Raw genomic sequence first — 26812 nt, 5'->3', positions numbered from 1 at the left:
CAAGTATAGGAACAGTCAGCTGATTTTCAGCGTCACACATATGATTGGCTAATACTGTGTAACGAAAGATTTTGGGGGATGTCCACAAATGGTCTAGCTTTATAATGCACGAAATGATGGATGTAACGGATATACAGAAAGTGCTATCATTTTCAACTTTATTGTTATAGTGTTACTTAACAATGTAGAGGTGTATATTTTCGTGATAATTAGTTGCATGTCTGGATAAGCATATTTTAATTTAGTCATTGTATCGTTAGTATTATATCCAGAAGTTTATCTTCATTATGATTTTAAGTAGTTTGCTATAGGAAAGGTGATTAAGAACAATATCATGTTACCCATGTAGGATGTTGTTTTAAGTAGTTGTCAAAGTTACTGATTTATTGGAAATTGGTGCTAAGTTGGTGTTGAATTGTTGCTTAATTTAGGATTGGAGATTGAAATTTAGTAGTGGAATAGAATGGGACAGCCAGTCAAATAAAGGATTGAGAGTTGGCATATTTGGCCGACCATACTTGATGTTCAGGGACTGAATGTAAGATCGGAATTTATTAGATGTGTCTAAGGGATGTGTTTTTGGAAACAGGTGATGCAAAAAGAATATTCATTTTGAAGTCGTAACTTCCCGTAGCTAGAAGTTATCTCGTTATTGTTTCCGGATTCCGGACAATGGTCCGAGATTATTGTGAATCATTGGTGATAGTATAACTTGCCTTAACGGGAGGTTATCGTGTTGCGGACAATGGTCCGAGGTTCTGGACAGTGGTCTGAGGTTGTAGATTGTATATTGTTGACGATAGTTTAACTTGACTTGTCAGAAAGTTATCGTGTTGCGGATAATGGTCCGAGCTTCCGGACAGTGGTCGGAGGTTGTGGATTGTATATTGTTGACGATAGTTTAACTTGCCTTATCAGGAAGGTATCGCTATATGGAGAATTTATCGCTTGTTGTTTCTGTTGTGTTGCTCCCCTGTGCCATGTGGATCCAATCCGTATTAAGGACGGTACACCTGGTCCATGCTCCCAGTTTTTAGTGGAGTCCGAGTTGCTCATTTACTTTTGTTACTTTGTATGTATGATTTTAGTTACTTTATGTTCTTTGTTGTGTATGTCTGGTCTTTGTCCCTAGATTACATTCTTTTGATTTCAGCTATAACCTTGGTTCCCTTGACTACTCTTGAAGAACTTTGGATAATAATTTGATTGAGCGCACCGTATATGTGAGTTTGCGAAATTTCCTGATGTCAAAATAACTTTTCATCCTGTAACATATATTTTCTGCATAATCGTAATAAACATTAGATTAGTGACAATGCTCTTTATTTTGTGATCGCCTGGAATTGTGAGCAACTTGGCTTCTGTGGTTAAAACATACCAGCCAAGAGCTTTGCGCATACTCGGCCGCCATGGCAACAAAATCATTCTTTGTTGTATTCAATTACTATTTTTTTTATATTAGAAATTCATTTAGTAATATTAAAAAATAATTTTCTAATATTCCAGATTCCTGATTTAGTAATATAAAATATCACACATTTTGTAAAATTACAAATTGAATTGGTAATAATTGATAATGAATTTGTAATAATTGAAAATGAATTTGTAATATTAAAAAATCACTTTGCAATATTACACAATCACTTACATCTTTTAGTATTACAAAATGATTTTCTAATGTAATATTAAAACATTAGTAATTGAATACAACAAATCCATTTTCTTATATTAGAAAATCAATTTCTAATATTAAAAAATCGTTTTTCAATATTAGAAATTCAATTGAATTTTTGATATTAAAAAGGGTTTTGTAATATTAGAAATCAAATTTGTAATATTAAAAAATGAATTCTCAAATATTAAAAAATCATTTTTAATATTAGAAAACAGTCATTTCTGTCCACTTTGGCTTGCCACATGGTCTTATAGAATTTGTAAGCACGCAACTTATTTCCAACATTATGTAATAATTTGCCACTCACAGATATTTTTTTTTAAATAACAAAGTTTAAAGTTGTATATTATTTTCATCAATCGTGTTACCTATATTTGAATATAAAACGCCAGTTTTTCTTATTATTAATAACATTTCATATGACCATTCGAAAACTTAATTCATTGTACATAGCACCAGTTGACACCCCCAATTTTATTGGAAAATTTGTCATTTTCATGTGTAAAATTGACAAAAACGGCAAATTATACCCTAGCAACCATTTTTCTGAGGACCCTCGGTTGGCCCCCTCCCTTTTCAAAGTGTCTGGATCCGGTCCTGAACACTGCATCTGGCCCTGTGTCTTAAGACACATGTCAATTGTTTTACACTGGGTGAGTCTCCAATAAGGTTAATAACATCAATTGACTTGTGCTTGCCAACATCCATGAAAATCTGATAGTCCCGTTTTGTTCAGTGGTGACGAGTGTTCCAGACTGACGTCCCATAATTTATTTCTGACGAAACAAGAGTATCAAAAAGTTTCGTAAAATTACTGTGCTGGAAACCACAATCAAAGAGCACGACTTGCAGACCTATGGATACTGCTTTGGTCATTTCATTATAAATTAATTTCAGAAGTAACACGCAATCTGATTGGATTAAAACTTTTGCCCATCGTCTGATAGACCTAATTTTGCAATGCGACTATGACGTCATCGACATTTTTTAATGATTTACGTGTAGAATTTTGATCCTATGATTAAATAATAAGAAATGGTTATTATATTTTTCGGTCTATTTGAAATAAAAATATAATAATAATATTAAATTTACAAAAGATGAGATTATTGTGCTCGGGGAAACCTTCATTTTTTACCAAGGATACTAATTTTAATTTTGTGACGAACAGTGCCTCTCCTGTTGTCCATTTTTTTTTAATTTTTGTCTTTTTTCGTTTTGACCAGTCTTAATTCTTAAAAAGACGTCCGATGTTCACTTTTATGTCGGTTTCTGTTTTTTCCCTTTTCTGCCTAATTTCACTTTTTACATCTATCTTTTTTCTCTTTTTGTTCTTCACCTCTATTTTAACTTTTTCGCTTCTTTTTAAAATGTCTGTTTTTGTTATTGATGTTTAAGTTACATCTGTAAGGTAGTTTTTTTCTCAAATGGCTGCCCATAAATATAGAATAGCTACTGAATAAAGTTTATCATTTTCAGATATTGATGCATATTTTGCATAATATCAAGTGTTCAAACTGGTTGGCAAATAAACAAAACTAACAATTGACAATTTCTGAATAGCCCCAGTTTTAAAAACTTTTTTTTATTTTTTATCCAATTTGGGTTCTGTAAAGTGTTTCATTTGGATAAAACAATCCGTATCTTGTCTGTGAATATATAATTCTATAACTTGAAAAACAAATTTGTAGTGATATTTAAATGTAAACCTTTATTTTTCCAGTAACATTGTAAATTTATATCTATATAGCCTAATCACAGAATATTTATCTGAAAATTCCACTGTTTAAAAGAGTTAATCTTGCAGTTTAAGAAACCAAAAGTACCTGAAAAATAAAAAAGTCATGATAATTTGGAGTTGATGCCCCAGTGCAATACTATGGATTTTTTGCAAACCAAAACACAGCTAAATGATGACATCACAAAGAACTCTTCTATCAGATATAGACTATAGATATCATGTTTTGTTAACTTAACAATATTTTTAATTTTCCCAAAATGTACTTAATTTAATGCAGTTATCAATCTAACTTAAAGGTTGTAAAGCTAAGTAAATTATTTATCTGGTGGTAATATTTTCAAGAAGTAAATAAGCAAGGAACATGAAAATGGGGACAATACTTTTTTTCAAGAGGTTTGGGGGAAAATGACCATTTCGTAGTCTTGAGTTAGTGGATTTAAGAACTATATCATACAAACAAATGGGAAGTTCACCAAACCCCACAAATAATAATACCTTCACAGTATACCAAATATCACAGCATTCCCTCCAATAAAAAAATATTCATTATGCATCTAAGTCAAATAGTCTTAAGGTAAACAAAAAAAAGGGAACCTGGAAAGGGGAGACACTGTACAAGTCAGCATGTAAATGCAATATACCAAAATATTTATACATTTCCTTCTACAGAGCAGAAATATTTGTTACAGGAAAATATAACAGATGGACATGATGGACAGATGGACAAGTTGATTTCAATATAGCCCCTAATCTAATGAGTGGAGGTGTAATAAGATGACAGAGGCTACTGTGATGTAACAAGCAGAGATCTGGAGTTAGAGATCAACATGTGTTATAAAAACACATCTAAACAAATCTAGTCGAATTCATCAATCAGAAGGCAGAGCACTAAATATTGAAGAAAGAAATAATTATATCTTTACATTTTATATAAAAGATCAATTACAATATGGTTTGTGTTCATTCAACATCATCTTCTGCTAAACGTTTAACTGTTGGTCCTCTTTGTTCTGTTGATAGGCTTAGTCTCTGACAAAAAAAGAAAATACATCAATTAATTGGAATGAAGATATCATATACCCAGCAGAATAAAACTGACCCACTTTTACATGAATGAAGTCTTATAGCTTTTGAACAAACAGTCTGACAGATGTAAACTTGGTCTCCAAATGTACGGCTTATCAAGAGGGTCATTTCATACGCTGTGTGTATGCACTTATCTCTTATTGTTTTCTTAATATCAAGGCCTGTAGTTTGCAGTGAGAAGGCTTTCTAGCACTCTATGACTTTTGACCTTGGATGCAAATGAAAGGTCACATGGACCAAAGATCACTGATGAAGGTCCCATTTCTCTACAACTTCCAGTTTTTGAAATATAAATTTTTAAAACAATAGTACGATATTTCAAGGGATATAACTCCTGTATGGTTTGATAACAAAATACATGTTTATGTTTATTCATTAGGTCTTCTGCTTGTGTACATGAAACAGCTTTTAGATTGATTCTATCTTTTATGGTAAACAAGATATTAGCCATTGAAAGAAATTGTTTTGAAGGGACATAACACTTGAAGATGATCATGAAATCCTTAGCAGGGTCATTTTCAAATAGAACATGATGACATCTACATGTTCACCAAGTATGGCCATGATATCCTGAAAAAAAAAAAAAAAGAAAAAAAAAAAGGTCTTTCCCATGAAGGGAAAGACCTTAGTTAAATTTAAAATTATAATTTTAAATAATTTTTTAACATTACAACATCATTTTTCAATATTGAAAAATGAATTTTTACTATTTAAAATTAAAATTTCATTATCAGTCTGATGCAGTGACGCCTGTAAGCATTTTTTATACTAAAAAAATCCAATAATTTTTAATATTAGAAAATTAATTTACAATATTAGAAAAATCAATTTCTTATATTCAGAAATGGATTTTTAATATCAAAAATGAATTTTCTAATATTAAAAATTCAACAAGATTTGAATATTAGAAAAGGATTTTTTAATATTAAAAAATGATTTCTTAATAAAAGAAATTCATTTTCTGATAATAACAATTCAATTTCTAATATCAAAAAATCATATTTCGATATTAAAATATGGCTTTTGTTGTCCACTTTGGCTTGCCCCAAAAACACTACATAATTTCATTTTTGTAATTTAAATAAGTTATTTTATGGGATATTATTATGAAATGTGTAATTATTCATTCCAATTTGTCTGCTCTTAGGATATAATAAACATTGAAAATCCAATAGATTCTATTGTATTTGAGTGTCATCTCCCTTAATGTTGAAATCTACAGTGCATTCTATATAATTTTTATCTCCTAAGAACACATGTTATATGAAAAACTGAATGTTAATTTCTGTATACATAGCTGGAGTTCTACTTACTGGTAAACAGGATAAGAATATGAACAGAATAGAAAAGGCCCCTTCTTGGCAAATTATCATTCCGACATCATAAAAATGTTCGTTTCAGGCCCCTTATTCCAAAACAATGTCAGTGTTTAACACCATGTAGACATAATGGCCCCTAATTCCTCAACAGTTCAAGTCACATCTCTAAATATCAATCCCAGCCCTCCTCTTGTGGCATGACATTTGTGGTATATTTTTGTAAATAATTATTTTTTGTCCAGCCACATGGGACCAAATGTTGATAATTATGATAATATCAAAGAACACTTAGATTTATTTTTTGTTGAAACTAGACTTGTGTGTGAGCTAACTGAGTGAAAATTCCTGCTTGTAGCATTTAAAATAATTATCAAATGATCATACCTTGAACATTTCATAAAAAATCATTTATTGATTTAGTAAGTGCTCTAGATTAAACATGAAGTAACATGCATTATCATGCCAGGTAACCCCCACTTTTATAAGAATTTGATATCAGACAGCCACCAAAATCACTTATGATGTATACCCATTACATAAAAATCCACATACCACATTTGAAATCAATCTGTGCAGTGCCAAAGTCCCACAGAACTGGAAGTTGGTACTAGATACCAACCACAATCACTAACATTGTTAGTCACATATCATTTTTTTTAAATCAATCTGTCCAATAGTATCCAATATTTTTGTGACGAAAATTTTGTTCACACCATAAACTGGTAGTGAAAAATGGCATTCATTCCAGAAAAAAGAGGTAGTTGATATGGGACAGCAACCAAAATTGCTTACAACTTATTTCTCTTTTACATAAATGCATACCCCCGGTACACCAAATCTGACATCAACCCATCAATTGGGAGCCAAGATAATTGCAAGCAACTGAGGACAGAGGTATGGACTGACTGAACTTATGGAGTATAAAAGGAGTACCTCCATACATCAAAGGAAATTCCCTTTCTATTAACATCAGGTGCATAAGGGTATAACCTTCAATAATTTCAACAATGTTCACAAAAATTCATGTGGTTATGATAAATGTGTGACCAATGAAAGGAATTCCTGATTACTTTATACTTCAGCACTTTAAACAAGAGGCTCCCAGGAGCCTGAATCGCTCACCTGGTTAATTTTTTGCCTTTCAAGGGCAATAACTGTCACAAGGAGTTCTCAGACAATTTTGACATCATTTGATTCATTGGGGACTTTTGTAAACCTTATAATAAGGATCATTTCAGCAATTGAAAGCTATTGGATAAACCTAATGGATTTAGAGATGTATGCAAAAATCTGCTGTCTGACCCCATTGTTCTATTTTTAGAAACAGCAGACATGTTTTTTCAGCAATCAACAGATTTTCACCCCAAAATTTAACCACAGAAAGATCTCATCATGCTGTATACTTTTACCCATGTGAGAATTTGGTTAAACCTAACCATTTTGGAGATATATGCAAAAATCTACAGTAACGTATGTTTTTAGTAACAGCAGCCATGTCTAACCGATCAAAAATCCAAACAGTCATTTTGTTAAGGATACCCTATAAAACAGAAATGCTAACTTTCATTGAATTCTGTAATTAAGTTTCCGAGGAGAAGATTTTTAAAAAATTTTAAATTTAAATGCTGAATACTTTTATCCATGTCAGAATTAGGTTAAACCTAACCATTTTGGAGATATATGCAAAAATCTACTGTCTGACCCTATGTTCTATTTTTAGTAACAGCGCCATGCTTTTTAACAGATCAAAAATCCAAACGGTCATTTGGTGCAGGATACTCTAAGGAACAACCATCTTAAGTTTCATCCAAATCCATTCAGTAGTTTCAGAGGAGAAGATGTTTGAAGAAATTGTTAACAACGACGACAGATGACGACGGCAGATGCCAAGTGATGGCAATAGCTAATATGGCCTATGGCCAGGTGAGCTAAAAAGAGAATTTAATATTGTAAATTGAAATAGATTGTTTTCTCAATGTTAAAAAACAGCCTTACAGTCACGTTAGTGGTCAATCTGAAAATAGCCCTGACAGTCATGTTAGTGGTCAATCTGAAAATAGCCCTTACAGTCATGTTAGTGGTCAATCTGAAAATAGCCCTGACAGTCATGTTAGTGGTCAATCTGAAAATAGCCCTGACAGTCATTTTAGTGGTCAATCTGAAAACAGCCCTGACAGTCATGTTAGTGGTCAATCTGAAAATAGCCCTGACAGTCATGTTAGTGGTCAATCTGAAAACAGCCCTGACAGTCATGTTAGTTGTCAATCTGAAAACAGCCCTGTCAGCAATGTCAGTGGTCAATCTGAAAAATGCCCTGACAGCTATGTTAGTGGTCAATCTAAAAACAGCCCTGACATCAATGTTAGTGTCCAATCTAAAACCAGCCATGACAGCCATGTTTTTGTTCAACCTTCAAAACAGTCAGTAATACCATGTTGCTGTAACAAACTGTGACCATATGAATAATGTTTAAATTAGGTATTTTCAACATGACAAGTGTAATATAAAGAGTATAGAAGTGAAAATATAAGACTTGTGAAATTGTGAAATTAGAATTTGTAGTATACTTCTTCTGGTATGCAACATAGTGATATTAACATATTTAATGGATTTCCAACACTTTTTTGTTTATAATAGCAAACTCATACCTGATTTACCGTTGGTAACTTTTGTACTAGTAGCTGGAACACTTGAGGTGGAAGAGTCTGTTGAAGGACTTGGAGGAGATGTTGAGGCTGTCCACATACTGCAACAGCTACACTTAAATGTTCTACACCCTCTTCAATTTCCCCTGAAAAACCCATTAATAGCTTGGCATCCAAAAAATATATAATTTAAAGTTGATTACTTGTCTGAAAAAGTATTCACAATAAATAAGGGGACTACATCTAAAGTAGAACTAAGTGCACCCAAAATCAAAAGCTGACTCTAAAAATTACTTTAATTTGACAATTGAAAAATGATTTACCCTGTGCCAAAAGGTCTTCTCCTATCTGCACTTCTTGTAAGAAAAACTGCTGCATTGCCTCTGGATTGGACATATCAGGTAACTGGAATATAATAAGATTTCAAACATTTACTCTATTTACTATCAAGTTATTTTCTGTGATACTATGCTCCACTGGATGCAGGCTGAATAAATCTACAGTTTTCAAATGATAAGAGTTTTACACAACTATAGTAAAAACTTTTGTTTATCATTTGACACAGAATTGTTTTTGAATGCAGATAATATTAATGTACCAGTAAATATTTATAGCACACAACACATTTTAGACATATCTTAGACATATTATTCCCATTCATAAACAATTGATAATCTGCATAGATACCCATTGGTCTGACAAGAGTCAAATTTATACTAAACTAGAAATAAAGAGAGCAAGCTCACCAAGAAAATACCCTGCCTCAAATGTATTCAAATATAAAAACCCTTAATTTGGATTATCTCCCTTTGAAGCCTTCAAACAGTAATTAAATTCCTTCATGTACATCTACCAATGACACTCATACTTGTTTTTCATCAAAATCCCTTGAGCAGTTTAAGAGGAATTGCCCTTACAATGGGACACAATGCCTTCCAGTCACATTTTCTAAAGATTTCAATCTTGCTGAACTTCTAACAGTCAGCACAGTCTCACAGACAGAAGTCTGTATAAATTCAGAACACACTCAACATTGAGATATACATATGTATGCACTGAAGACCAAGAGATATAACACTGCTGATCTCAAGCCTGAACTTCTGCTGATTTAGTCATCAGTATAAATGTACCTGTGTTTTTCCACTACTTTGTTTCTTGTTCTGTGCAAGTCTTCTTCCTGAAATGATAGATAACTCATGTCAAAATACAATTCTATCTAATAAAATGTTTGTACCACAGATAATATCTGACACACTGTGGAAATTTGGAGTACAATCCTTAGGTTCAGACTCAAAAATTGACTGTTTGTGTACAGTATGAACTTGATGTGCATGTATGTTTTAAAATTGCTTATATGGTCTGGGCAATCATCTGGTTGTGAACATCAATGACAAAATACCACTTTCTTCAAATTTTACCAAAAAAAAAGAGCTTTTCTCATAAGGCTTTAGTTCAAAAAGGTAATTGGATAAGACCCACCTAACAAAGTTAATATACCAGTACATGGATCTTTAAGTGTTTTCCAAAAAGCAGTCAATGTGTGGAAAATGAAATGTTTTTTTATAAATACTATCAACAATTACCTAAGAAATACATAATATTTGCTTTTGTGCAAATTAAATTTTCAAATAAAAACCAATATATTGTTAACCATTATGGATAAGTAACTTTTTATTTCAAAACATGAAATGAAAAAACCTGGGAACATTTTGGAGGCTCCAGGAAGACCCTGCATGGAAAGTTGACTGGGTTGAGAAAATGACCAGTATTAGTGTATGGATGTTGAGGTCAAAATGTTAAGCCTTCGATAAAACACTTACCCTGGATATTCATCTATTAAATGTCAAAGGATCATGATTATAAATGCAATTATAAACTACAAAGTACTTAAGGAATTAATGAACGACAAGGGTCATTAGTTGCCAATATTGTTTTTAAGTTGCTAATGTTGTCAGCGACTTTTTGCAATCATAATTTCAGTACTTTACATTTGCATATAATTTGCATCATTAAATATTACTACTCCACATTATGCTACTGATCAGTGCCATATTTACTGTCATAGCTTCATAGTTCTAGCTTTATATGAGATCAAAATGTACCTCTTAAATATCATATGCATGTGTTGCACATGTGCCTTTTGCTTGCAGGAGAACAGGAAGTTTACATTGTAAGATGAAGTGATCGGTTAGCAGAAAATATTACCAAGTTTCTGATTCAGACACAGGAGCTCATTACAATTGACTATATAGGTCACACACACACACACACACACACACATATACAGAGTCACTGCCAGTTGTTTAATCTGGTTCCTAATTTGGTTCCCTGGTTCCTAAGTGACCCAAAGATTGCTAAAAATTTGAGAGAAACTTTATGAACTAAAACATTACCCACATTTACTGCTAACCAATTGTTTTGATTGAAACATATTCCGGTAATCATGAGGATACACCAGAATAAGGTTAAACAACTATAACAATATATGATCTCATATGTAAAGAGGAACTTCTGTTTCTTAACCCTTTCAGTGACACAGATTTTTGCAATATTTGTCATTTTGTATCAAGCCTGTTTCTTTCAAAATGAACACAGTTTTTAACAATGACGTCAACAATAAAATCAGGTTGCCAACTTCTGTGTTTGTATTTATGATAAAGTGTACGTTTCCCCACTTTCCAAAGAGAGGGTTTACTTCATATTTAATCGCAGAAATCTCAACACAAACATAAAGGTAAGGGCAGATACTAAATCTACTATAATAGAGTCACATTTTACTTTATTAGACATTACAGTCGCACAAATAGATGTACTGCACTCTACCCAGGATGGTTCCCGGAGGAGTTGCCAATGGATTGAAACAAACACACATTTAGAAAAATGAATAAAATTAGTTTTTTTTTTTTTTAATTCCATATGATGCTTGATGTGTCAAATGTCTTGTACTGGAATGGTTTGGGATATATGTTGTTAACCTTTGTAACAGTCCATGTAGGAGCTTCTCTCTCATTCACATTGTCTTATGTGGGAGATTTTTAGTGTAAAAGCATTTTTTTTTCTGTAAAAATTTAATTATTTTGTATTTTGCACAGAAATTATAGTCATTTTAACTAAAAAAAATAAGGTATTCCGATCCTGAACCCCAAAATTTACCTAGTTTTCACATTTTAAATTATTTTATTTTTAGAAAAATGTTCAATTGACCAGTATTTACCACTTGAGTCTTATTTTCAAGTTTGGTAAATAACGCCCAACTTAGCTGTCAAGTACTACTTTTCATGTGACTTTTACAGGTATTAGGCCATATTGGCTTTTCACCAAACTAGTATCTGTTTTTGTCCTTCAAAAAACAGCTGAAAATGCTGATTTATGGGTCATACTCATATCTAGAATTCATTGCTGTACAGTCTCACTTCGATGTGTCATAGAATCCAAATTATAAATGGTGCAGAAGAGGACTTTTTTCACTGTAAAAACTATAGATGCGAAGCAAATACATACATGTACATGTATAGATTATTGACGTATGTTATTGATTTAAGGACAATAAAAATATACTTATCAGACTTGCATGTATTGTTTCTATAGTAAAACTGTCCTGGATTTGCACAATCCATTAGGTATGTAGATAAAAAGGAAAAAAAAACAGAAACAAAACAAAACAAGACAAACAAACATACACACACACACACACCAAGAGAAATAATGAACACTTATACAATTAAGAAAAGATACATGTACACGTACAGTCTAAGATTATAAAACAAACGACATTAGATGGCAATTTTAAGTGGTTAAGTTTTTACACAGCGTACTCAGTGAAGACTCTTATTGTTGTTCATGTCCTCAGTTTAATTAGACATTTGGTACTAAATCCTGTTATCCACAAATTTTTTACATGGTTTTTTTTAGTTTGAAAAAATGAATGATTTTTTCTCATAAAACCAAATGAGTTCCCTCACAACCAGGATAATTCTTTCAAAAATCTTTTAGACAGATGACCATAATACCATACAATTCTGAAAATTATAGTAGTTCGAATTAAAATGCAGTTTTTCTAGTTTTCCTGTCAATAACTTGTGCTCTTCTGGATGGAAAGGATTTATTTTTATTAGACTGAAAACTGTAGGAACTCAAGATAAAATGTACAGAGCTTCTCTTTGACTGTCTCCATATTATACATCGGAGGTGCCTGATCATGTACATCTAATGTCACTACATTGCAAGAAGCACAACAATAAATGTCATAAAACAAAATTGTCTGCTGTTGTGAAAAAAACATCAGCTTGAAATCGACCTGTAGCACTGAATGTAGAGAAAAAACTCAAAAACATTTTAAGAGTAATTAGTCAACAAGTTAAAATGTGTTGGACAGGGAGACAAATAGTGGTGAAAAGGTTATAAAATAATAGAACAAGAAAACAATTAAGACATAAATTGCACAATTGCACCACAGGGGCTCATTACAAATGATAGGTCATGAACATTATCAGTGCCTCGATCTATGACAACACAACAATTATAGCAAGAACAAAAAGACCTCAACAGCAACATGTGTGTTCATGAAAAAAGAATTCTAGAGATGGTTCCTAGTAATAGCTATCAGCCAAACCTGAATATCTTCAGTAGTCAGCAGAAACAGCCATAAAACAAAAGTTCCACAGCAAGAAAATCAGAAATTTACACACATCTAGACCAATAAAAATAGATAAAAGCTAATTTTAAACATTGAAAATATACTGTCATTTTCAGTGCATCCCTTTAATTTTTTCTGCTTCATGAAATATTCACAGAAAAGTTAAGGAAAGGTTGCATGCACTGACAAATGTACTTACACGTCTCTCTTCGCTGTTCCACTTGCTGTTCATGATCAAGAACCTTACACACCTTGGAAAAAATATAGTCTTGACTGTACTGTTCAAATTGAAGCATAGCTTTTCTAAGAAAGGGAAGGCTATGGAACGCCTAAACCGTCTGATAAGATACACATTTGTTTATGTGTTGTCAATTTTATATTACTTCCTGAGGTTTTATAATGTTGTGGCCATTTTGTATTTAGGATATGTAGGAACATCTTTACATTATCTCGTTTTGTCTTTACGTTCTCCCATTTCGTCTTTATGTAATGTAGATTTATCTTTATGTGCAGTGTTTTTTTATTAAGTGAGGTCGTTTCATCTTTACGTTAAGTCCATCTCTAAATACTTTATGTGCATCTTTCTTTTCTTTATGTGCAGTGATTTCTTCTTTACGTGATGTGGACAAAAATATCATAATGACTTGTGACCCCAGAACTTTTCGATCATGTAAACTTCAAATTAGACCGTAAAAGGCAAAATAGACGTCATAACACCAATTAGAAAAGTGCTGAACGAAATAAATTTTGGGTAGTCTATCCAATTACATCATTGAACGTTTTAGTGGTGAAAAGTGAAAAAAATAATAAGAAAAATCGCTTATATATGCTTACAACTTTTTTTTATTTTTTTCAATTTTTTTTATACCACTAAAATGTCAAATTACTGTGAACAAGTGGTCCTGTTTTACATGGGTTTTGAAAGGGAGTACAACTACAAAGTGTCAACGAGCAGCAAAATTCCAACAGCCAAAACTACAAAGAAGGGTGAGTCATAATCAACATACTCAAACATCATAGTCACCCAAACAATTTGGTTCAAACAATAATCAACTCTCACATAAACAAAAGTGGTGTCAGGTAAATATTCCTGAATGGTATACAAATAGTACGTCCAATGAGATAAACCAGTGCATTCTTCTCCACTCATCAACCAAAATATGATTTCCAGCTACCCTTATACCTCCCATTTACGAATCATTTTGTCACAAAAAAAAAAAAAAAAAAAGAATTTTTGTAGTTTTGGCTACTTTTTATACCAGGTTAGCTATTGGCCGTTCGTTGTCCTTGTCCGTCGTCGTTAACAATTATACAAAACTCTTCTCCTCTGAATCTACTAAACCAATTCGAACAAAACTTGATATGAATGTTCTTTGGGGTATCCTGCATAGAACTGATGTGGGAATTTTTGAATGGTCGAAAAACATTGCCGCCGTTACTAAAAATAGAACGTAAGGGTCATACCATAGTTTTTCGTATATATCTCCAAAACAGTTAAGCTTAGCCAAATTTTGACAGGCTATAAGTATTTTGCATGTTAAGATCTCTCTGTGGTCTCACTAACCACTTCCATATCAAATGGCAAATGGCCATCCCCTATGTAGTACCAAAAACACAATGAACCTAGACCTATGCATTGTAAGTGCATTATTTATGTGTATTCTGATTAAAAGTAGTCAAAATAAAGCTGTGAATGTGTACTTTAAAACCATATATGTAATTTACTACAAAAGTGCATGAATATTGTTTACATGTGTGAGTAACTTGCCTCCATGCTGTCAGTTAGCAGAAAAGATAAAAATGTGGATTTTCAGTATTATTTATTCAAGTAAATTTTGTGAAGAATTTCTACAATCATCGTACCATTAGCATAATGATTTTGAAAGCCTTATTTTTCCCAGCTTCCCAATGGTATACACCTTTAAGATGTCATTTGTCCTGGGAATTCACAGTGAAACTTTGAAAATTACTTTTTTAATATGTAAAGTAATGGAAACATTAGAAGTGGTTAGTGAGACCTAAGCCATGTTAGAGTTATTGCCCCTTTTCAATGTTTTTTTTGCTATTTTGAATTTTATTTCTTCTTTCAAATTCTTCTCCAATGACACTACTGAAAATAGGACATAGGGGTCAGACAGTAATTTTTGCATATATGTCCAAAACTGTTAGGTTTAGCCATATTCTTTTTATTGCTAAAATGATCCTTATTATAAGGCTTACTAAAGTCTCCAGGGATCAAAGTTATCAGACGTCTCCTTGTAAGAGTTACTGCACTTGAAATGTGAAAAATGATGATTTTTTTTTTTACAGTTTTTAGCCAATATCTTGAAAACTAGGGTAGATAGAATGAAACTTTAAATTGTTGAAATGATCCTTATGATACGAGCTACAAATGTTTGTGGGGATCAAACTTGTTGGATGACTCATTGCTAAATTTATTGCCATTGAAAGTTAAAAATTATGTTTTTAGCAGTTTTCAGCCAATATCTTGAAAACTAAAATAGATAGGAGGAAACTTTCAATTGATGAAATGATCCTTCTGATAAGTCCTACCAAAGTGTTCATTGAGCCAAAATTGTTGGACAGCTCCTTGTTATTGTTCTTGAAAGACAAAAAAAAATTAACAAGGTGAGCCATTCAAGCTCCTGGGAGCCTCTTGTTTACATTTTTTCATCCTTCAAATTTGGTTTTCTACATAACGAAGTTCAAATATTTATAACTGTGGCTCATAAGATAGCTATTACACTATATAGTTGTATTTATTTACAAAAGCTTTTTTGAAGTACGGTATTTGAAAAAAATATGCCAGTTAAAGGTGAAATGGAATTTCGCCTGAATTGATCAGATATGTTGGGTAAATCATTATCTTAATTACGAATGCCAAAAATATGAGTTTTACAGTGTTGGTATGCTGTGAATGAGAATTCTGTTTGATACAGAGACCAGTTTTCTAAGGGTAGAGGTAATATTTTTAACATTTTTTTAAAATTCTTTCTTGAAAATTAGTTATTGGTGGTTTATCAATGTAGAAAGTTAAATTTAGTCGAGCAATAACTTGTATAGTCAAATTTATGCAAATTATTGCGGTAATCGAATTTCCCATGTTTTTGCATTTAAAAAAGATAAATTCTGACTATGAAAATCTCCACAAATCATCAACAGAGTCCCAGAAGTATAAAATGTGATAATATTGAATGTAAATAACAAATAAGCCATTTTTTTACAGAAGAATGAATACTCTAGGGGTTTTGACATTGAAAAATATGTCAATTTAAGCGATTTTTCTGTGAGGCAGGGTTACATTGTATTCATTTTACTCCAAAACCCAAGTGTTACCGTAACTTTCTTGGTACCACTGTAAAGCTGAGACATTGGGCTACATGTTGATACATACACATGTGAATTAAATTTGTTATGTAGAAAAAAAAGCAGTGAAAGAAATTAGCAGTAGACCTATGGACCGAGTATATGCAAAATCAAGCAGGTCTATGAAGAAATTGGCTCAATTTCCTTTGAAATGTACAGTGTGGTCTACATAAAATTATGATGGGTCTATGTTGACAAAAAATTTAGTTTCTAACACAGAATAAAGAGTTAGATGTATAAAAAAATGTAAAAAAATGATTTTTGCCCCAACAAGGTATAAAAAGTAGCCAAAATATACAAAATTGCTTCAGTTTTTTTGTTGACAAAATGATTCGTAAATGAGAGGTAAAAGGGTAGGTGAAAATCATATTCTGGTTGATAAGTAGGGTGCACGGGGGTTATCTCAGTATGGGTGGCTATGATATTTGAGTATGTTGATTATGACTAACTCTCCTTTGGCAGTTGGAATTTTGGGACACATTGATACTTCGTAATTCTATGTATCCCCTTTCAAAACATGTGTAAAACAGGACCCCTTGTTCACAGAAATTTGACTTTTTAGTGGTAAAAAAAAAATTGAAAAAATCAAGAAAAATTGTAAGTATATATAGCAATGTTTCTTCATTTTTTTCACTTTCCACCAATAAAACGTCAAATTATTGTGGCTTGTTCAATGAAGTAACTGGATAGACTACCCAAAATTTATTTCGTTCAGCACTTTCCTAATTGGCATTGTGACCTCTATTTTGCGTTTTATGGTCTGATTTGAAGTTTATACGATCGAAAAGTTCCAGGGTCACACGTCATCATGATATTTTTGTCCACATCACGTAAAGAAGAAATCACTGCACATATATGTTGACATAATGTAATCATAAAACGACAGAACATAAAGACAAAACAACATAATGTAAAAATGTTCCTACATAACGTAAATACAAAATGGCCACATGTAATTATAAAAACACAACAAGAAATATAAAATTGACAACACATAAACAAATGTGTATCTCATCAGACAGTTTTAAGTGTTCCATAGAAGGCAATCATATTACTGTAAAGTCAAAAGATGTCAGTTGCGTTAACATGGTTATGTGTAAAATATTCCCACCATCTGGCGAGGACTGCTTTTATTCTGGACTTCATATATATTCTGAATTGGACCCGCTTAATCTTAAAGCTTCTGGTAAAGTTAAAAGTGAGTGTTCAAAAATATTGAATCTCTTGGACTTGGTGCTCGCTTCTGTAGGTAATTTAATTTTCATATGTGGATAATGTGCCTACACATAATTAATACTGGTCATTAACATTATCAAAGACCCAATCTATAACAACACAAAACTACTGTGTTTGTTATAGATCGGGCCCTGGTAATGTTTATGACCTATATTATCATTTGTAATGAGCCCGTTATTGCACGAGGTCATGATGGTTATAAGTAATATTACTACTAGTACATACTCTCCCGAAGTTTTTTCTTAAAATCTGGATCACTTCTCCTTTTTCGGTCAAAATAAAAACAATATCCTAAGAAACAAAGCCCTCCTGCAGCAGCCGCAATTCCAATTGACGACCTCGACAGCATTTTTCTCTTACTCGATCAGGGGTATTATGGTATGGGGGAGAGAAACCGGGAACTCTAAAACACGGAAGGTTTGAAAATGCGGAGGGGTTTTTGTCACTTTCAAAGATCATATCTTATAAAGTACCATACCTAAAATCCAAATCTAAGCGGAATCTGAAAGGCATTGATAATACCAATCTACTCGTGCAAAAATATTACAAAATAATGTTCTTAAGGTACCAAAACTGTGATCGGAAGGGTTTAAAATTCACTACGTCAGCGAACATAACTGTCTGATCTACATTTCATTAAAGTTTTTAAGCCCAGGACAATAGCCATTTATATATTCCGAAAGACAATTTCATTACATGATGATAAAAAATTGTTTTACAGAAACATTGGAGAAAAATACAATCTTGACCGGAAGGTGCTTGTTAGAGTATGGTGTAGGCAAAATTTGACTTTGATCTCTATTTTCACAAATTTTAAAAAACCCCGATCAATAATTAGTGGAGCGGATAACCTCAGATTTTCACAAAAATGTTTCAAATTATGATACAAGCACCAAATTTTGCACAATTATACCTTATTAAATGCTTGTTGAAATAAAACCTTAAGTCATCTCGATTTTGCATTTTTTAAAGATAGCCACCAACTTTTAAAAATGGTGGTCAACACCAGTCTTCCATTTCCTCGAGGTCCTTAGGTCAAGTTAAATTTTGATAATTTCATTATTCAAATGATTTCTGGTATTGTAATAGTACAAATATACATGTATTAAGGATATCTCAATATAGTCACTTGACTTTGTTTTTCGTTTTCGCATGCGCCAATTTTGGCGAAAAAGTTCATATTTTGCAATCCAATTACAGAATGGCTCAATAAAAATTTTTATCTTCTCGCCCTTTTTTGCACACATGAAATCAAATTGATTTTAAACCGTGTACATAAATAAAATATGTATTTAAGATACCTTTTCAAAAAGCCAAAAATATTGGAAAAACGGAAATTTTCGGATTTTCGAATTTTCCCCTATATCTTTTAATGTGATAATTTCATCTTATACAATGATATTAATTTATTAAAACTATTACACATTACTGTGAAGCGTTTTAACCTCTAACTATCAGTAAAATATATGTTTTGGTAGGCTTTGATTTAAAAAAAGGGAACAGTTTTCGACTTTTTTTCTGAATCTGACTTTTCTCTGTTCTATAATTTTTCAGTTGTGTAATGTAAATTAAATGTACCTTACATTCTTTTCATATTTTATCATTATGTCATATGAGTGACTTACTATACAAAGGCACATACTGGTGTAACTTGCATCCGTGAAACTTTTCATGGGATTTAGTATCAGCTTTAAAAAAATTCTCCTAAATACTTGATTCACCCCGAGTTCAGATTAAGGTGTCACGTCCGGATTAACTAAGTGTGCCGAACAAAAAGGACTGGGCGTATGTTCTTCGGATGGTTTACAGATTGCACGGGAGTTATCTGGTGCTAAATGAACGATTGGGCTCCGTATAGGAACAACACCTTCAAAAGAATAATCCCTCAGCCTTTTCAAACTCGCAGATAGTTTCTACAAATCATAACGTTTAATCTTATTTTAAAAGTTTAGGATAGGTAGTCTCAAACACAGTTATATATATTTCATTGCAGCTTGTTATAATTGTCCAATGTTTTTGTAAGATTTTTCTATAACACAAGATAGGAAAGGTCCGTGAAACGAAGGTCTGTTAGAACTGAGGATGAAGGTGAAACATCTAAATTCACCAGAAAAAGAAGCTCAGTCGAGAAAGTGGATGTTGCAAAAAGCTTCTTGCGTGCAAAGGAATCCATCATAACAGTAGAGGGAATGGCGATGCAACTAAATGACAGACTTAAATGGTGTGCTTTTGTCTCGCAAGATCAAAATCTTTTTTGCAAAATGTCATTGCACATGAGTTTAAATATCAGTCAAAAATGCCTTACCACCTTACACAATCACGAAAGGAAGGTATTAAATGAGAGTGATTTTTCTGATAAGAAAAAGGAGGAACACACCGACGAACTGGTATTTGCAGAACTTATTATCCATATAATAGAATCTCAAAGGGCAAATCCTGGTTGTGATGTCTTTAAACTTGCTGGTCTTTCGTCATTGTATGAGAAAAGAATGCGAGGTTTTTTCCCATCCTCAGTAGATGTCAACTGAACTAGCCCAAAAAAAACAGATACTTGTGTCCGAGAAGGATGTTGGTCAGACGATGATCACGCGACAGAATAAGCGTCGACACAAAATACGTTTTAATAACACTTTCGACGAAGTATCCATGACTGAAACCATTCCGAACTCCCTTCTAGCTCTATTATCGATGGTTAAGCATGGCACTGATATCTAGTCTCAAACTGAAAATGTAGTAACTGATTCTGACTTGGCAATTTCTCAAATATTACAGTATAACTTCATTAACAAGAGACTACCAGGAGCCTGAATCGCTCACCTTCTAAAAGTTTGTTTTCAAGGACAATAAATTTAACACGGAGTTATTAAACAATTTCGATTAAAGAAGACTTTGGTAGGACTTATCATAAGGATCATTCCGGCAACAGGAAGTTTCTTTCTATCTATTATAGTTTTCAAGATATTGGCTGAAACTGTAAAAAAAACCCATTATTTTTCATTTTTCAAACTACTGTCTAACCCCTATGTTCTATTTTTAGTAACGGTGTGGTCATATCTTTCAACGGATCAGAATTCCCCCACATCAGTTCTATGTAGGATACCCCAAGGAACTTTCCCTACAAGTTTGTTTCCAATTGGTCAAGTAGTGTCAGAGAAGAAGAGTTTTAAAAATTGTTAACGGCAACGATGGACGCCAAGTAATGACAATAGCTCACATAGCCCTTGGCCAGGTAAGCTAATAATGGCGAAATCAAAGTGGCTCACAATTCATTTGAAAGAGCATATATTGAAGAATATGTGTGCAAAATTTGGAGCTTGTATCATAATTTGAAATATTTTGTCAGCTATGTTCCTGCCCGACTAAATTATTTAATATTCTAAAAAAAACATATTTATTTTCTATCTGATAAAAAAAATATTTTATTTTGCAAAATCATCCGTAAAAACCAAAATCTTGACCGGATGTGTGCCCAATCAGAGTACGGCGTCGGCAAAATTTTTACTTCGACCCAAAATTTTACAAATTAAAAAAAAATAGCCCGGTCAAAAACAATTTATAATAGGATGTTTTCAAAATGCTGGATTTTTTTGATCGACAACAAATTTGTCCAATGTGGTGGACGCGCTTTTCAACAAACGGTTGGCATTCCAATGGGAACAAATTGTGCTTCTCTACTATGCCGACCTATTCCTTCACTCTTATTAGGCTGACTTTATAGCTAATCTGATCCGAAAGAAAGAATATCGTTTAGCTAGATCCTTTAATCTCAGTTTCTGCTATATGGATGACGTATTATCATTAAACAATGCTAGCTTCGGGAATTTGATACATTGCATCTACCCCAAAGAACTTGAGATAAAGGATACTACAGACACTATGAAGTCAGCCTCATTATCTTGACCCACACTTAGAAATCGATGGTAAAAGAAAACTATTGACCCATAAAACTTTACGACAAACGTGATAACTTTTCATTCAAAATTGTCAACTTTCCTTTCATCTGCGGCAACATCCCTTCAGCACCTGCGTATGGAGTTTTCATATCACAACTAATATGTTATGCCAGAGCTTGCGTAACTACGCAAACTGTTTGTATTGCGCTTGACTTTTTTTAATTAGGCTTCTGGAACAGAGTTATATTGCTAAAAGATCTAAGTCATCACTACAGAAGTTTTGTGGTCGTCATCATGAACTCATGGATCGTTACGGTGTATCTCCCTTTGCACCATGAAAACTAACTTGTTCAACGTGTCAAAGTATTCCATTCCTCTTTCGTCTCCCCGGACTTGACTTTTTATAAGCGACTCGACTGGTGTTTCTAGAAAAGCAGAAGACGCTTGCCCTACCGGTGCACCTGGTCCATGTTCCCAGTTTTAGTGGAGTCCGAGTTGCTCATTTTACTTTTGTTACTTTGTATGTATTATTTAAGTTACTCTATGTTCTTTGTTGTGTTTGTCTGTTTTCCATGTCTGGTTTTTGTCCCTGGATTACATTCTTTTGATTTCCTCTAGAATCTTGGTTCCCTTGATTACTCTTTCGCTTGTATTACAATGCAACTGTTCTTCAGCATTAAGAAGGCGTTACATTAAACCTTACTATTACCGCCATCCTTCCTCATTTTGGCTGATAGGACTGCTTTTTTACGGAAAACGTAAAAGATATCCGTAATCTATGTAGATTCTTGATGTATGCTTTAAGTCTTAGGACAGAACTTTTTGTGAATGGAATGTAGTTATATTATATGCTTCTCTGATGTTATCATGAAAACTGTGTTGACATTGTATTGATGTTACATTTTGTATAGCTATGTACTGATAAGCATGATGTGCTTAAAGTTGATAAAATAATTGAATTGAATGTACAACCAATTAAAAGACTATAGAAACCTCGTTAAAATGGTAATTATTTAAGATAATTTTTATTGCATAATAATGAGTTTGAATTACTCAATTAACAGTTAGAAATTGGCCAATTTCACCAAATTTCCTTGGGGCAATTACTGGTGATTGATTTTTACAGGTAAATTTTGACATTTTTATTATATATAGCTTAGTGTTTGAGAACACACCATTCCATAATATTTTCATCATAACTTTGCCATCATTAATTTGTAAATTATATAATTTATATAGCTAAAACCCTGAATATTTTCTCTTTCCCGCAGTAAGCATAAGTAAAATGTAAACCCTATAGGCTTTCGTCTTACACAGTATAATGACTGGGGAGGCAGTTATTTTTGTACATTACATGTATTTAGACCTCGTTAGGAGTGATTAGTCCCTGTTATATAAAGTCCCTGCTCTGATAGTTCACAAACGCTCTTCACGTTGACGTACTGCCAAACAGTTAGAGTGGGGAAACGCTCTTGGACCGACGTGGGGTCTGGGAGTAGGCCAGAGCGTCAACAGAGCAGCCCAGCCGCTAGTAGGACATACTCTGACTGAGTTCTTCGGTCGGGTATCCCGAAGGCTGGGCTCCGCTACCTCCAACTACTAACATCAATTTAATAACAGAATCCCCGTAAGGGGCGGTCGTGCGAGATCCGTAAGGATAGTCAAGACCGTAAAAACCCCCAATCATCATCGTTCACAAACTCAAACCTGCCGTCAGAAATTTTAGATTTCCTATAAAAAAAAACCCTCCAATTTTCTTTCGAATCTAATTACAGGTCAGATGTAAAGGAATTTCGGTGAAACTTACAGTTTTTGCATGAAGAGTCAACATCTGCATTGTGTAAATAAAACACTTACAAGTACGTGCACATTATACCTTTTTGATTGATGACTAAAGCAAAAAATCTGTAACAATAATCATACAGAAACAATAAAACCTTCCCTGCCATTTTTCCTATAGTATTATTAAACTCATTTTGAATGTGTGCTGTTCTGGTTCAGATAAATTATGTCCATTTTGAGTCGTTATCAATTTTGTTCCATACTTTAAAAGATGTTTGAACTTCTGCTGTGATGTTTCTTTCCATGTACGAAGTCATTCGTTTAGAATGTGTAGGGCCAAGTGAAATGGCTAAATCCGGAATGAACAATGAAACTGTCCTGAAATGTGGTCGTTGGACATGGTCTATTGAGAAAAACTTTCTTCAGTTTGAAAAATGCCTTTTGACCGCGTCCAGTGAGATCATTTTGGGCATGAGTAAATCTTCTATTTAAAGATATCATGATTCCAAGATATTTATAGTGACGGAATCTCTCAATTTCAGTATCGTTAATATGAAATTTATCGTAAGTCAGTCGTGAGCCTTTATTAAAGACCATAAAAGTTAATATCAAGTCCCAATGCCTGCAATCAGTTTTGAATATGGGAAAAATAAGTCCTTGAACCCATTCTGATGGATAAACACCAAATGACAAAATTATGTTCAACAGTTTCACTAGACAAGCCTGTAGAATAAAGTTACAAACTTCAGCATTAATTTACAATGCTGCCTGAGCCGCTGTTCTTACCATTTTTATTTTTTTTTATAGATCCACTGACTTCTTTTGCAGAAATTCACACAAAGCATCTTGAGACCTGACAGAATCAAGTAGGCTTTCAAACTTCTCACCGAGTAGTCTTTTCCGTTGATAAAATATTCATTTTTTTTAAAATAATTTCCCACTGTAGATACGTCTAAATAGGCAATTTAACCAGGTTTGTTGTCATACTTTGACTCATTCACTATTCACCATAACCACATCCTAAATACCTATATGTATACGTATATGAGTCACGCTTCAATCCAACTTTATTGGGACAAGCACACTGATGACATCATTTAAAAAGCTAATAAAACACTCGGATTTCTCAAAAGGAACTTGAAAACGAACAACCAGTACACCAAAGGTCAAGCATATCAAGCCCTTGTACGCCCCTAACTTGAGTATTCCTCCTCAGTTTGGGGTCCTCATACCCGAGACTCTATTTCGAAGATAGATGTGGTTCAGAGGAGGGCTGCTAGGTACGCCTGTAATAACTACTACGACACTAGTAGTGTATCTGCCATGCTGAACACACTAAACTGACCAAACTACCTGAACGCATGTTAGACATCCACGTGTAGACATCTTCAGAGAACACCCGACATTCACATGCTGTTCTCTCCTCCCTCATTTGATTATTCTTCATCCCTTGTACATAGTTTTAACCAAGAATGTCTACTACTACTGTTCTTTGCACAATTTTTCTATTTAAATAAGATTGTTAACACTTTATGTATATAAGCCACGCATGTACCGGTAGGTAATCAACTAAATGCTGAAAAAGAGCAACAATTTAAACACGGCTTAACATATTAAAATGAAAATTTGACCACAGATAGATCTCATCATGCTGAACACTTTTACCCGTCAGAATTTGGCTTAACCTAACGGTTTAGGAGAAATATGTTCTACTTTCGGTAATGGATAAAAAATCAATACAGTTCTATGCAGAATACCCCAAAAAACATTTAAACCAAGCTTGGTTCTATTAGTCCAGTCGTTTCAGAGGACAAGAGTTTTGAAAAATTGTTACGACGGACGCCTAGTAAGTGCAATGGCTCACATGTCAAGGTGAGCTAAAATGGCAATATCTCAAGCATCAGCTGACACACAGGTAGCTCTAATCATGCTCCAACATGGCTCAACAGTTTCAAGCCAAAATTTGATCACCGAGAGATTTCATCATGGTAAACACTTTCATCCTACCACAATTTGCCTGAACCTATTGGTTTTTTTAAGACATTTGCGAAAAACTGTTGTTTGACTCTTTGTGTTCTACTTTTGGTAATGGCGACCATTTTGTTCAAATGATCAAAAATCGAAGCATAACCTTAGTGCATGATACTCTAAGGAACAATTATGCAAAGTTTCATACAAATCCATTCAATAGTTTCCGAGAAGAAAATGTTAGAAAATTTTTAACGATGACGACGACGGACACCAATTCAGGTCGGGCCATTAACTCCAAATAAAATAAGAACCTTCCTTTAGTGGTTGTAAAATTATGTCAACATTTCAGAACAACTGGTCAACCACAACTCAAGTTATCACACGGAAATGAAATAACCCAAAACGATGACGATTGCACCATAACATAATCTTAAATTATTGAACACTCTACTGTATGTATGATGGACTGTGATTCTGTATGACTTACTGGCCATTTTCCAAATCAATGTGAAATGTCTAAGTACATGTCGGTAAATACACTATACATGTACTAACCACAAATCCAATACTTGTTTAATAAATAAAATTTTAATAACAAACAGATTGGCAGCAATTCCTTTTTTAATTGTTACAAAATAAGGACATATGATAAGGGATTTACAGCACATGCTTATTATTCTAAAAGCAGACAGCCATACTGAATGAGGGAAATGCTAGTTGATGAAATTTACAGATGTAATGAATCTGCAAGACAGCTGGGAATTCAGACAATTACGCAGACCCTTTGAACTAACAAACCAACTAAAAATAACATTTAATTTAGCAACATGAACATAAAAAAGTCATTTTCTGGTAAAACCAGATGAGAGGAAATTAATTACTATTTATAATCAATATATAATAAAATGCTTTGCAGGTTGAAGCTTGATAAAACCACAAAGGTTGAGACCTGAACAAGTGGGACTAGCATAGAAACATTCAAATTTGATACAGCTCTTAATCTTGGTTGTGATTCAAAGTTGGCCACAGAACAAGACTATGATAAAAATGAAAGTTCAGTTTTATGAAATACTTCCAGCTTCTGACCCCTATTTCTCAATAGTTATAGAACCCCAATAATAAATTAATAATAATAATAAAAAAAAACCTCCTTGGCATGGAACTTTGGGTAAAATTTCATTCAGATCCATACACCCTAAACTCTTACTCAAGAAACTGTTTTGTTACCAGGAAATTTTGTCTTTTTTGCCCTTTTCTAGTCCCTAATTCTCTGAAGATTTCATGTCATCCCCAAAAATCATTCCAAGACATACCTTTGTGGCATAGTACCTTGTGATACAATTTCAATGAGATCCATTCATGTATAATCCAGGTAAATTTTATGAAATGCTTGTTTAGCCTCATTTTTGCCTTCAACTCTGTAAAGAAAAGTGATCATAACCCCACATTTCATACCCACCTT

General features: G+C 33.2%; 1 protein-coding gene across 3 annotated transcripts; it reads right to left on the bottom strand.

Moving 5' to 3' along the window:
• Window positions 1-3359: 3359 nt before the first annotated feature.
• LOC148623537 (mitochondrial import receptor subunit TOM20 homolog) lies at window positions 3360-18093 on the bottom strand. 3 transcript variants are annotated; one of them, XM_088565408.1, is made up of 6 exons: window positions 17930-18093; window positions 9597-9643; window positions 8790-8871; window positions 8470-8612; window positions 4340-4445; window positions 3360-3501 (listed from the first exon to the last, which is right to left on the bottom strand). In XM_088565408.1, exons 1-5 carry the CDS (start codon window positions 18051-18053, stop codon window positions 4377-4379), a joined length of 465 nt encoding a protein of 154 aa, XP_088421534.1. In that variant the 5' UTR covers window positions 18054-18093; the 3' UTR covers window positions 3360-3501; window positions 4340-4376. The 3 variants fall into 3 exon arrangements, with proteins under 3 accessions (XP_088421534.1, XP_088421535.1, XP_088421533.1); XM_088565409.1 differs by having other exon boundaries at window positions 4363-4445; XM_088565407.1 differs by lacking the exon at window positions 3360-3501 and having other exon boundaries at window positions 4328-4445.
• Window positions 18094-26812: the final 8719 nt, after the last annotated feature.

The sequence above is a fragment of the Perna viridis genome, chromosome 2, assembly GCF_037379345.1.
Source record: "Perna viridis isolate PV_CMFRI_1.1 ecotype Kerala chromosome 2, ASM3737934v1, whole genome shotgun sequence".
Classification (NCBI taxonomy): domain Eukaryota; kingdom Metazoa; phylum Mollusca; class Bivalvia; order Mytilida; family Mytilidae; genus Perna; species Perna viridis.
Note: the sequence above shows the minus strand (reverse complement) of the source record. Positions and strands in the feature narration are given on the sequence as shown.